Genomic DNA, 14,110 nt, shown 5'->3' on the forward strand with positions numbered 1-14,110 from the left:
GGGGGGGGAGGAGGAGGAGGAGCAGCGGCCGGCGCTGGCGGAGGCTGGTCCTGCCAGCCGGGAGCCCGGGGCGCCCCCTGCCGGGGCTTTGCGGTGCAGCCGGTGGCCCACGTCGCAAGCTTCCCGCTGGACACCGGATTCTTCGGCAGGCAGGCCCTTCTCCCGCCCTTCTCCACCTAGGGAGCCTGGGGTGGGGCACTGCAGGCCCATTATTATTATTGTTTACATTTTATATCCCGCTCTTCCTCCAAGGAGCCCAGAGCGGTGTACTACATACCTAAGTTTCTCTTTCACAACAACCCTGTGATTGAAGTAGGTTAGGCTGAGAGAGAGAAATGACCATTGCCGGCTTAGAAATTTGTTGGGGGTGGGGCACACACACAGACACACACACACACAGGGGGCAGCTTATCTGTACCCATCAGTCCCAAGTGCAGGAAACATTCAATTATTGTTTTTTTAAAGGATGTGTTATAAAAAAGGGGAGGCAGAGAGAAATTTAGAGGGAGGGCCTGAGCAGGCCTAGCATGGCCACCCCCCACCCCTGGCTATGGGTCTGTGGAGTTGTCCTGCTGACAGAAAGCCAAGTTTTAGCATTCTAGACATGCCACCCAATCCATGAGTTAGGATAGGACAAAGAGCATAAGAACTACCTTAGGAGATTCCTATAGGGAGCAGGGTCAGACTAGAAGACCTCCAAGGGACCAGTGTTCCCTCTAACAGGGATCCCCAGATGTTGTTGGCTACAACTCCCAGAATCCCCACACAAAAGCCATTGTAGCTGGGGGTGCTGGGAGTTGTAGTCAACATCTGGGAATCTCTAATAGAGGGAACACTGGAAGGCACCCTTCCAACTCTCAAATTCTTACCCAAGCCCATAAGTTATGGGCACCATCTATGAGGAAGGATAGGGCAAAAAGCATAAGAACGATCTTAGGAGATTCCTACAGTGAGCAGGGTCAGACTAGAAGACCTCCAAGGACCCTTCCAACTCTCAAATTCTATGAATTTAGGAAGGCCGCAGAAATTTTTCCCCAGGTGGGGCCAGCAGGATTGCTGCTCACTTGGTACTATCCTTGAGGCATGGTTTGGGAAGGTTTCCCAGTCTCCTGATGGAGACTCACTTCAGACTTGGCAGTAAGCCAGTGAAAGGTGATTGACTGATCAAGTGCCGCCAAGCTGGTGTCGGCTCTTAGCAACCACATGGATAGATGCTCTCCAGGATGATCGGTCTTCAACTCGGCCTTGAAGGTCTCTCAGTGGTGCCTTCATTGCTGTCGTCATCGAGTCCATCCACCTACTAGGAAGCAAACGGGCTGCTGCAAGCAGAACCCCAAAAAGGGAGAGACTCAGCAGCTTCAGCACAAAAGGGGAAGCTCTCTGCAGGCACGGCAGCCTTGCACAAGTTGAAGCAGTTGAGAGGCCCAGCCTCTCCTGGCCCGTGACAGGCTCTGAAGCAGAGTGTTGGTGGACAGGTGAGGGCCCAGTCCAGCTCGCGTGCCTGGACTTTGGATCATGTATGTGAGAAGAGCTTGTGCAAAGAGGTGGGTTTCTTGCAGGGGGTTCCTTGAGATCATCCTACCTCACTCATGCAGTCTGGGGGAACCGTCACATCAGCCTCCGTAGATGCTGCAATTCCACAGAAGGGAAGCAAGGCCGCTGGGTGTGGTATCTTGAGAAACGTTGCTTTCCTTTCAAAAGCAGCAAGTTTCTAGCACTGATGCTTGAGAAGATGAGCTTGAAAGTGTGGGGGCCATGCCAGAGGACACCTCCAGAGACAGAGAGGGGTGTGGAACAATACCCAGCATGGAAAGCCTTGAGTTTCAGCACCCTTCTATTGCCTCTCCGCATAATTAGAAGTGACACAATTATGCAAAATACTTTAAAAGACCAGAAGAAATTATGCAGATCTGCTCTATTTGCATGTTCACAGAATCCAACTGTCCTTGTTGCAGAATTTTGGCTAACTTGTTGCGGAATTCTACCTGCTTTGTTTTACTGCAGAACCTCAAAACCCAACTCGGCTTTTCTTCCCCTCGCACCCCCTTCCTCTCCCCCATCCGCTTCTCTTACTTCTTCCAACAGTTCCTTCCTTCCTTCCTCTTTGCTCACTAATTACATCTTCTGATGAACTTTCTGAATTGGGAGAGAATGCAAACTGGCTGGTTCTGCACCATAAAATCATTTCCATCCTTCCAAGAGCAGGAACAGTGATCCCTTGGTTTTAGTGCAGGGTGTGTGCCCAGTTATGGCAACCCCAGCTTCTATGGGGACCAACCTCATCCTCCATCATCCAATCCCACCCCCCAATTAAGAATACGGAAGAACCCTTCCTTCTCAACAGGTTGCCCAGACATTCCCAGACTCTGCTTTCTAGGCACTTGTGAATTACTCTTATTAATAGTGTATTAAAACATTGTCCTTGTTAAGAGCCTACGACGAGTGTGCTATATTCTTGAAACTCAGAACGTGTGATAAAGCATCAGACTTTTGCAAAAACTGCAGTGCAAAATCCCAGAAACGACCTTCACAACAGAACACTGAAGACAACTTCCTCAGAAAAGTCATGCAGTTCAACAAATCATTCTAGTTTAAAGGCCTCCTACAAGAAGCCGGCAACATTCATTACGCAGAGATATGCAGCACCACAAGGCTTTCTTTCACTTTGACAACATATAGGAAGAGCGATACAGGCCTCGAGTGCTTTCCCCACAAAAGCCGGAAGGTTAAGAGAAGGCACTCTCTTCACGGAACTAGGATCCAGACAACAAGGGAAGAGGCTTATGCAATACAGCCACAGTTTTGCTTGCCAACACAGTGGCCATCATAAGTCCGTACACGTGAGTAACAGCCCAGGTACTTTAGGATACCACGCAAAGTGGCCCAGGATGTCCAAGACTACGCTGGAAAACAAAGAGACCTCTTGCACCTTAAAGACTCATTCATTGCGGCTTGAGTTCATTTACTTCTGTCATCTGAGGAAGGCACTGCCTCTGCATGTTCTGCATCTCCACAGAGATCTTGCAAGATTTTTTTTTTTAAAGGTTTTACAAGAGATTCATAGGTAAAGGAGGTATCCTGATGGCAGACACACATACTTTGGATCCTGCATGTTATTTATCTTGCAATCTTTCTTTGCAAAAGAGTGGGTGTGTGTGTGTGTGTGTGTGTGTGTGTGTGTGTGTGTGTGTGTGTGTGTGTGTGTGTAGAGAGAGAACACAAATCCTAGAAGAGAACAGTGAACTCTGATGTAACAATAAAATAGCCATAAAAAGCAGAATCCACGTGGCATTTTAAATGTATTATTTTGTTCACAGCCCACTCTTACATGAAGTGCCCATCAGTTATTGTATCTACCACTTTAACCAGTTCACAACATAATCAATCAATCAATCAATACAATTAGCCGTCAATCAGATCATAAAAGTTTTAAAGAACGGTTTTTACTTAATGTCATGTCAGGTGTTATTTGGGCCATTATCTAGGGCAGGGGTTGATCTCCAGATGATGTTGGACTACCCCTCCCATCATCCCCAGCAGCCACAATGGCCTCTGACTGATAGAAACTGTAGTCCAACATGGTCTGGGGACCCCTGCCTTAAGGGCTTGTGATCCTATGAGCCAGACTTCGGCTGGTCCTACATCCTGGATTTTGGTCTTAAGGCTTTGGTTGAACATCCTTGCGTAGTCTTGTTGCAAGCCTGTCATAGGGTACAGCAAGCTGCGCCGAGGGCCCGAAGCAGCGAGCCAAATGCTTAAAATAGGAGGTAACTTTGTGTCCCGCACAGCAGAGAAGGAAGAGGAAACGAGCACTGATTGTCTGCTGTGGGGTCAGAGCAGCCTCTTGGTTCACACAGCTGTTCAGGCCGTGACTGCAGCCCTCTGCCCCCCGAGAGCTTCCCACATGCCGGGGGGCACCCCTCCTCCAGCTGGCGGATGAACTGCTCCCCAGAACAGGATAGGCAGTCCCCGGGGCCACGGGCCCCGCCATTTCCTGGCCCAGACCATTCCCTCTGCCTGCTGCCAAAGCACCCGGGAGTCGGCTCTGGCATGCGTCACCCACCCCAGCAGCATCCCTGCTGCTGACCGGGGCACTTGCCGCATGATGAATGCCAGAGGGAGGGGGCTCCTTTCCCCAGCTCAGCCTCGGCCCTTTCCTTGCCATTCACAGCAAGCAGAAGCACCACCCTGCCCGCTGCATACTTCTCTCTAATGCCCCCACGGGAACCTGAACCGCTCATGAGCTGAGGCAGGCCCTATCCGGAGGAGAAAGGCCACAGCTCAGCAACAGGGCATGCAGCTGCCTCTGTATGCAGAAAACCTCCAGTTCAACGCGCAGCCTCTCTGGCAGCAAAGGCTGGGAAAGATCTCTGCCCGAGACATGTTGGAGCGGCGGCACCTTCTGGACTAGAGGGATCCAAGGTGGTCTCCGAGTTCGCGCAAGGCAACTTCACACTACTCCGCTTGTAAGGGGCCGGGCGGAAGAGAAACACCACCCCTGCAGCTTGGCCCTCCACGAACGCCGACTCAGTTAACAAGCCACAATTCTCCTAGTCCACACGTGATCTGGAATGGCAGACACACCAGCCCAGAGCTCTCCAAGGCTGCTAGCCCAGAATGCATCCCAAGCCAGCCACTCCCTCAAGCAGCAGCAGCAGCAGCGTCTAGCCAGCAATCTACAAATTGGTGCGAGGAAAGATCCTGCTTCCTAAAGATCCTTCATATGTGAGCAATCTCAGCCTTACACCAAAACGATGGCCGTTCTCTCCTCTTTCTGCCCCCAGCAGTTTTTCTTCCTTTCTTTGGTCTGTGATCGAAATAAATATGCATTCATTTCCATGCCAGGGATCATTAGGAAAGGAATTGAAAATAAAACTGCCAATATTATAATGCCCTTATACAAAACTATGGTGCGGCCACACCTGGAGTACTGCGTACAATTCTGGTCACCACATATAAAAAAGGACATTGTTGAACTGGAGAAGGTGCAGAAGAGGGCAACCCAGATGATCAGGCGCCTAGAGCACCTTTAGGAACATAGGAAACTGCCCTATACTGAGTCAAACCATTGGTCTATCTTGCTCAGTATTGTCTTCACAGACTGGCAGTGGCTTCTCCAAGGTTGCAGGCAAGAATCTCTTTCAGGCAACGTACTGTATGTGTTGGTAGTTTGTTGGTTCAATAAAAAAATCTTGTCCTATCTTGGAGAAGCCAGGGAGGGAACTTGGAACCTTCTGCTCTTCCCAGAGTGGCTCCATCCCATAAGGGGGGAATCTCTTGCAGTGCTCTCACTTCTAGTCTTCCTTTCATATGCAACCAGGGTGGACCCTGCTTAGCTATGGGGACAAGTCATGCTTGCTACCACAAGACCAGCTCTCCTCTCCTAAACCTCCTCTCCTCACCTTCCTTATGAGGCAAGACTACAACACCTGAGGCTATTTAGTTTAGAAAAAAGACAACTGCGGGGAGACATGATAGAGGTCTATAAAATCATGCATGGCGTGGAGAAAGTGGATAGAGAGAAGATAGATAGATATAAGTTTATTCAGTCATTGCCCAGCAAAAGGATAGAGATAAATTCTTCTCCCTCTCACATAATACTAGAACCAGGGATCACCTCATGAGATTGCCAGGAAATTTAGGACCAACAAATGGAAGTACTTTTCCACCCAACACATCAACTTGTGGAATTCTCTGCCCCAAGATGTGGTGACAGCCAAAAACCTGGAGGGCTTTAAGATGGGTTTGGATAACTCTCATGGAGGAGAGGTCTATCAATGGCTACTAGTCAGAGGGCTATAGGCCACCTCCAGCCTACAAGGCAGGATGCCTCCGAGTACCAGTTGCAGGGGAGTAACAGCAGGAGAAGGCATGCCCTCAACTCCCGCCTGTGGGCTTCCCAGAGGCATCTGGTGTGCCACTGTGTGAAACAGGATGCTGGACTAGATGGGCCTCCTTGGGCCTGATCCAGCAGGGCTGTTCTTACGTTCTTATTCACCACCTCCACAAATCCTTCCAAAGTTCCCAGCAGCCGCACGATGCATCTGCCAGGAACAGTTTCTTCTAGCAGCAACCATAGACACACTTTGCTCACCTTGTTGTGGGAATGGGAGTCTAAGAAAACCCCCAGCCGCCTCCAAACCAGGTAAAGGTAAAGTGTGCTGTCAAGTCGGTGTCGACTCCTGGTGACCACAGAGCCCTGGGTTGTCTTTGGTAGAATACAGGAGGGGCTTAACATTGCCTCCTTTCGTGGAGTATGAGAGGATGCCTTTCAGCATCTTCCTATATTGCTGCTGCCCGATATAGTAGCAGTGGGGATTCGAACTGGCAGCCTTCTGCTTGTTAGCCAAACATTTCCCCACTGCACCAACCAGAGGCCCTGGGAAAAGGGAGAGGCCTTCCTCCGTCACAAGCACTCCACCTCACATCAACAAAAAGTCAGACTAAATGCAAAAAAGGGAATGATTTATTGGTTTCAATTTCACAAGGATTTCCAGCACAATACAGGTTACATTCATGAGTGTGGCCCTTTCACTGTGCTACAGGTCCCTGGTTATTTCCAACCCTCTGCACTTCCCAGGTGAGGAATAAAGAGCTGTACAAAGTTCTGTGAGTTTAATGTGTGTGTACACACAAAGCTAAGGAAAAAGAGGCAGGTTTTGATCTCTCCCTAAGAGAAAAACCATTATAAACTGGTTTGTCAAATTCACTTAGGCTTCCTGTTGCTCCAGCAGCCGTCACAAACCATGAAGCACTCCTGAGCCCAACGCAGAGACCAGGATTCAAAAGGGAATCCAAGAGAAGAGCTCCCTGAGCGCCGTAGTCGGACGGGGGGCTCTCTGTGGGGACCGTCTCCTGTGTAAGCCCCTCTAGAGCGGAGCACACTTCATTTTGGGGAGACTTGTACAGGAGAAGCTCCAGGCGGATCGTGGCCAGTGACCCTTGCTTGTGTGTAGCGCGTCGCTCTTTGCAACCACTACAGCAGGGCCGTCTCCAGCTGTGGTAGGCCAAGGCCTCCCTTCATTCCAACCACAACGTGGCTGGCGAGGCTGGAAGTTGTAGTCCCACAAGGTGGGCGGGGGGGGGGGGCGCTGACCTCCACTCCCCCCCCCCCGAACTGAAGGTGTCTACTTACTGCACCATTTCAGTGAGAGGTGTGCATGCCAGAGCCCCAGGATCGCCTCGTGGGACAGAAGAATGGCTCTGGGCAACTTGGAACTTCGCACAAATGGCTTATCGACCTAAAAGGTGCAGGTTATACGATACTTAACAGAAACCATGCATAAGATAATTTGCATATATAATATGTAACACATTTTGAAATTCTTTACAAAAAAAGAAAGTGTAGAAACACTCATTGCAATAAATGAGACCTGGGAAAGCTGTGAAAGGATCTTCCACATTTGGGTGGGGTGGGGTGGGGTTGGTCAACCGTTTGTGCTGATCTGTCATCCTTCAGTTTTCAGATCTTCTCGCCTCCTCCTGTATATTTTCTGCCACTGCAGGGGGGCAGGCAGTGCTTTGGATTTGCCCCATGGAACTCTGGACTCGCAGGAGGGTCCCACAGGTTGGATTTCTAAGCTGCCGCCCAAACGTCAGCTGGGCTGCTCATCTGCAAGGGGAATTCCCAAGTGGGGAATGCGTGGGATCCTTTCACAGGAGCATTCCAGCGCGCTTCCTTTGCAGGAGGACGCAGCGGATCCCTTTTCATTATTGGACTGGCTGAACATTCCCAGCGAATCTTGTCTTGGGAAACTTGACTCACAACACTAAACAGTTGTGTTAACAGCTTAGTTAAACACGAAACGGCCTCACAACAGGAGGCAGCTTTGTGGGAGTGCCCAGAACAGCCTCTGGCAAGAGGAGTACCACGGCTTCCCCAGAGAACACTCCATCGTTGTCTGCATCTGACAGGACCCTCAAGCAACAAGTGTTCAGTTGTGAACAGCCCAACGACAGCGATTTCAGAGGACAACAGAGGGACGCCCTTCCACAAACCAGAGCCAGACGGAAGCCTCCTATCCCAGACCTGGTTTGAGACCAGCTTCGTTCAGAAAACCGACAGCATGGGATCATCCAAAAGGTTCTGTCTGTGAGTTAACACTTCTCAGAACATGTATGAGGAGTATAGAACATGAATACAAGATGTGGGCGGAGGGGACCTTACTACAATTCAAGTGCAAGGTAACGGGTGTAAAGAAAGCAGGTGCTGAAAACTTACTTTAAAAAGCAGAAAGTGCCAAGACTGATGCAAATGTACAGGCTGGATCCATATCCTGCTCACCCTGGTGAACTTCTAATCCAAGCTACGCTGGGCCCCACGTATGGCCCTGAGGATAGTTCTGGTCATTTTGTCAGCACTGCAGTCTTCGGGAGCCAACTGTGCCAGAGTTCAGAGCAGCCTCTGCTCCCGCTAAGGTGAACTGGCAAATAGCAATGTGGAGGCCAGTTCACTAGCACATGGTCAAGCTCTTTCTGTGCTGGGGATGCATTTCGGAAGGCATCAGAAAGAGCACAGCCACAATCCCAGAGACAGCCCTTCACATGCCTACAAATGCTCGTGTACGTGCCGAGAAGCTCCCTCCCACAGCAAGCCACTTTCGCAAACGGCCTGGGAGGCTCTGCTGAGAATCAGCGGCCACTTAGAGTGCCGCTTGGGAGGAAACAGCTCTCCAGAGCAAGGGTCTGGGCAGCAGCCACTTGGAGAGCAAGCAAACATTTGAGTGCCCGGAAAAGCAAGATGACTTGGGAGGGGAGGGAGATACTTCAAGGAAGGAATTCTGGAGAACTGCTCTGGGAAGGGAGGAGGCATAGGCACGTTGGTCGCATCTGCAATGTAAACACACCACCCCTAAATGAACTGATTGCCTGCACTTCCTCCAGGTTCACAAACTGCATCTGAGGGCATCTAATTTTTGCAAACATCACATAATGGGATAGGGAGGAATCCTCCTGGAATGCCTCTGGTATTAAGCTTCACTGAAACAGAGCACACCGTCATGGAATGCTTTCACAGAGGGGCAAACCAAATACAAGAGACTCCACTGCTTCCAGAAATCCAGTCTCTCTGTGACTGTAAACTCCTCTGTTTTCTAAAATAAAAGTGTTTTCCTTCAAGCAGGCAGCAGAAGAATATAGAATGCAAACTGTTAGACACTTCCAAGATTCACCAACTCCATGTTCTTTGGTGACGTCACAAAATTGGGCCTACTTTTGCAGACAATTAAGTTGGCACAACGTGCTTGAGCTGCCACCCGTTCCAAAGACGGCCTTCTGTCAACACCAACAGCCCAGGAACAATTGCTCAGTAAGCTGTTATCGGGTGAGGATTCCACAGAGGTGATTGGAGAGGCTGCTGCCCTCACCTGGCCAGCACAGGTGCCTGCTGACAGAGCAAGGAACTACTGCAGAGGCTCTCGGGTCCCCCAGACATGGTTGGACGGCGACTCCCACTGGAGGCCATTAAAGCCATTGTGGCTGAGGATGATGGGAGTTGTAGTGCAACAGCATCTGGGGACCCAAGTTGGAGAGGCCCTGGGCTACTAGGCCCATGCTTTGCAATACTGGACAAGTTCAGCCAGGGGCTGGCTTGTCAGAAAGAACTCTTGTGCCTTTAATCACATTGTGCCCAGGAGAGGTTTCAGCTTTCCCCATCACCCAGGTGTCACAGCAGCAGTACTTCCTGCCTCAGAAGCCTGCCCAGGGTAAATTCTGGCAGCCGAGTTAGATTCCTCACGGTACTCATTTAGTGCCATGTGAAAGTCTTTTGCCAAAACACAAAAAAAACTGGATGCTGGAATGATGTCAAGGAGTACTTTGCCCCTTGACAGGTCAGAGTGGTTCCCGATTGGTCCCAGGCACTCTCTCCACATTCCCCCTGTTGGAAGGATGTGTACAGATATCCTGATTAGTTGGCAACATTTGTGCTGCTTTTAAACAAACATGAGCTGAACAATCTTCAAGTGTCCATTTTTTGCTTCTGCACAGCAAAAGTCAACAAGGAAAATTCCTTCCGAGTGGAATAGTTAACAGACTCTTCGCCGTATAACGATGGCAGGAGAGGGGGAAGAAAGTCATCCGAAACAAGGTGTGCCACAGTGGGGACTCTATTGCTCACAAGTGGGGACTCTATTGCTCCTTGCACAGGCCCTTCAAGGGGAAAACTGGCAGCACAGCTGCAAGCCTGGAAAAAATGCCGTTAAGTGCTCCCTACACAGTGGCACAAATGTTATGTGGAAAAAGGACTTTTTGGATTCTTGGCAAGAAAAAGAGAACCATTTCTGCAATGAAGTGCTGCTGAGGTTTGGAAATCTGTCCTGCAAATTTCCAGTTGCCTTTATTTAACATTCAGTTCCATTCGTTCATTCAGAAAGACGCCTACTGGAAGAGAGGCAACTCCCTAAGTTTGGTCACATGCCCAAGAAGTGCTGGACCCACGGGTGGCTCCCTCAACCGTCTTCTTCATCGTCACTAATAAGGTCTCTTTTATCTGGGTTGGTTTCCCGTTCCCGCAGGAAGTCCTCCCGCATGGCTTCAAGTTCCACCAGCTCCAGGCGCACTTTCTCCAGATGGTAGGCCCTCCGGTTCCTTATCTGGCGCAGCGGGAAGGGATTCAGGTCACCGAAAGCAATACCGATAAGTTTCCTGGAAGAGAGAACAGCAGTCAGGGCGACTCGCTCTTTTCCTGCCACAAGGGACTTCCCATGCAAGTGCATCTGGGTGGCAAACTTGTGAGGTTTCAGGACTGCTGCTTTCATGGAGCCAAAAAAGGTGTACGGAACCTTTTTTATAAGGCCAAGCAGTGCAACTCCACTAAAGGGGAGGTTGCAATGCACAGACATGCTGTTCAGCAGAAGGCAACAGACACTGCTAGGTAATTTGGCAAACACAGCATGTGCTCTCTCTCTCATACACACACACACAGACCACCCTAAACTTAAGCAAACACATGATCTGCAGGATCCACACACTCTAGCAGCCGTCGGCTGTGGAATCAGCTGTAGATTCTAAGCTGCAAAGCACAGGAGACAGGAAGCTGCATGAAGCTTTCATCAAGCAGTGCTCAGTCAGATCAAGCAACGGCACGTGTCCCAGCTGTTTCTCGTCATTCTGTCTTCCTGGCTTACAATGAAACAATGCATCCATCCGATCAGAAAAGAAACTGGGGAAGACTCCCTTTTCTCTTAAAAATATGTCAATTCACATGTAAAATTAGACTTCCATTTAGTTTCTTGATATTTCTGTGCAACTCCATTCCGCTCAGGGGCGTAACTATAACAGGGCAAGGGGAGACAGTTGTCTGGGGGCCCACTGCCTTGGGGGCCCCCCCAGAGGCAAGTCACATGACTGACTCCCTCAGCTGCACACCCGCCCGGGCTTCCTTCAGTTGTATTCATCCTCTGAAATTGATGTGAATGTTAAGACCTGGAGCTACCAGAACTGCATGTCTTTCTCCAGTACCATTAAATGACTTGCATCGTCCACAATTTACAAAACCTTTTTAAAAATAATTTAGGATGAAGTTCTATTGTGGCACAGAGGTTTCCAACCTTGCTTTGCCCCTGATTTTGCTAATGAGGAAGATAAACTCCTGCAGGAATTCCTTGTAATTCTTTCACTGTTTACACTTCACAAAATCACACAGCTGCTCAAATAAACAAACTGCTAATGATCCTATTACAGTAAAACAACATCATCAAAATTCAGGAGAGCACTGACCCTTGCTTGCTTTAATGCATTCCCTATTTTTAAGAAAAAATACCTTATACCACTCGGCTATGCCCTTGTGCCACAGGTACCATTGAAACTGCACGTTTTGCTTTATTGCCCCTTTTTAAGGATATCTGGAATAGTTTTATCTCCCCCTTTTTAGTAAATTATCCCGGCCATACCGATGTGTTTTATCTGCAGCACTTTCTGTCTGATCATGATGATTTCATTTCTCTAAATGTGGCTAAGTTTTGCTTTATAGCTTGCAAAATACGCAAAGAGATGCTTACTTTGATGTAGGTTCTTATTGTCTGCCACAAACTGTATTATGATTGTCTATCTGATAGTAATGTAATACAATATCTATCTATCACAGTAAAGTAGCTCAACACCTTTTAGCATTGCACTCTGCATCACAACATACGCTTTCAGTTTAAACAGGGAAGACTGGAAAGATGAGAGTCATGAAGTGAACGCTTATTAAGACAGGGGTTTTCAATCTTGGGTCCCCAAATGTTGTTGGATTACAACTCCCATCATCTCCAGCCACAACAGCCTTTGGGAAAGATGGGAGTTGTAGTACAACAACATTTGGGGACCCAAGTTCAAGAACCTCTTCGTAGACTGGCCCATCACTCATTAGTCTGGCTGAATCAACTAGCCAGGGGGTGCTGTCCTCCAGTACTATGAAATGCACCTCAAAAGCACGTCAGCATTAATCAGGAGTGGGAGACTTCCAAAGAAATTTGCTACACCAACAAGTGTCATTGGAGGAGGTCAGGCTGTGCTCCTCTGTCCCGGCCTACAGGAAGTAACATAACAGCACAATTATTCCAGAAAAGTGAGCGGCTCCAATTTTTATTCTGCTGGGCATTTTTAGACTGATCTTTTCCGTTCCCACTGCATTGCTTTAATTATTGGTTGTCAGCATTTGGAGATGTGGCTTGTGCATTTTTAAAACATAACAAATATGGAACAAACAGTACAAGATGTGTCTGCTGCCCATCCCCCTACAAAGCAGACAGGACTATTCAGCTGCCACTCGGACCATGGGAAGAAGCTGTCCAAGAACAGTGTGTATTTCCCCAGCCGTGGACAGGGTGGGGTGGGGGGGGGAGTTTCTGAGCACATCAGTGCAGGGGGCTTCAGAGCCTGCTCTGGAGGACACTGTTTTCTGAGTGCCTGAGAAGGGCTAACACTCTCACCACTTGCCAAAGTTGGGCAAAGGCCTTTTATTTATTGGGGGTGCTTGATCTGCTTTAATGCTGATGCGCCTTTCATTCGTCCTACATTGCTGTAACATGTCCTATTGTTTTAAATACTGGAGGGCCTTTTCTAGAGCCCCTTCCATCGGCACTTTCGGAGGGCAAGTACAAAAAGATCCCTTTTACGGAGCATACCTGTCCTTTCGGCACCTCATCGGTCACATTCTCCTCTCTTGTATCCTTTATAGCGACCTGCATATTAAGTTAATTTCACCTTTGCTAAAACATTTTCTAAGTCATTCAGAGGAATTTTACATTTCATTTCTTTTAAATGATAAACAGATATTACATGACAGGTAGCCAAATCTGTTGTCCTAGCTTGTAGATCCTGCCAAGAAATTTTATAATATTTTATATTTTAGTGATGCATCTAGGAGTAGCTGTTAAATCTGCATGGATGGTATATTATCGTATACTATTTTATGTATTATGTATTTTACGTATTGTTTTTCTTCTGCTGGTCTTTGACCATAATAAAGGCTGATTGATTGCCCTGTTTTATATGCTGCTTGCTAGAATTTGTGTTTGAAGTCATCCCGGGAGCTGTAGAACTGAAGGGTGGGATACACATTGTTTACATAAACACATCCCATTTTTTGCTATTTATTATCTCGGTTTATAATCTGTACATCTTTTTAAGCCTGTTTGAAGTTCGCCAGACTTCAAAACTCCTTCCCAGTTTCAAACACATAAAGTTGGTTCTCTGAGCCCTTGAGATCAAGGGAAACAGAATCGCTCTCTCCCAAAAAGCAAGCAGCTTTGCCCCACGGGGCCCTTACCTAGCATCAAGGACTGTGCGGGTAAAGTATCTGAGGTACTTGAATATAGACATTGAGTCTTGCAGTTTTAAGATCTCTTCCTCTTTGTATTTAAAGAGTGCCAAGGCAAAGCGAAACATCACCTAAAGGTTGGGACAAAACATCAGGTTACACAGGAATTTAGGAAGTTGCCTTCGAGTCAAACCAATAGTTTACTGAGCTCATTACTGTCTCCACTGATTGGCAGCAGCTCTTCAGGATTTCAGGGTGGAGATGCTGCCACGAATTGAACCTGGGACTTTCTGCCTGCAAAGCGGGATGCTCTAGCCCCGTCCCACCATTACAAAGAGTATGAACAACATTTGAAGTTCCCTGCAG

General features: G+C 48.4%; 1 protein-coding gene across 1 annotated transcript in view; it reads right to left on the reverse strand.

The window, feature by feature from the left end:
* Window positions 1–6,448: 6,448 nt before the first annotated feature.
* The window catches only part of TBC1D2B (TBC1 domain family member 2B), a 34,397-nt gene continuing 26,735 nt past the window's right edge, over window positions 6,449–14,110 (reverse strand). The window contains exons 12-13 of the mRNA XM_053272562.1: window positions 13,754–13,875; window positions 6,449–10,644 (exon numbers count right to left, since the gene is read on the reverse strand). Coding sequence (XP_053128537.1) covers window positions 10,449–10,644; window positions 13,754–13,875 — 318 coding nt within the window. The 3' untranslated portion in view covers window positions 6,449–10,448. The remainder of the gene's footprint in view (window positions 10,645–13,753; window positions 13,876–14,110) is intronic.

The sequence above is a fragment of the Hemicordylus capensis genome, chromosome 10 (assembly GCF_027244095.1).
Source record: "Hemicordylus capensis ecotype Gifberg chromosome 10, rHemCap1.1.pri, whole genome shotgun sequence".
In the NCBI taxonomy this organism is placed as follows: domain Eukaryota; kingdom Metazoa; phylum Chordata; class Lepidosauria; order Squamata; family Cordylidae; genus Hemicordylus; species Hemicordylus capensis.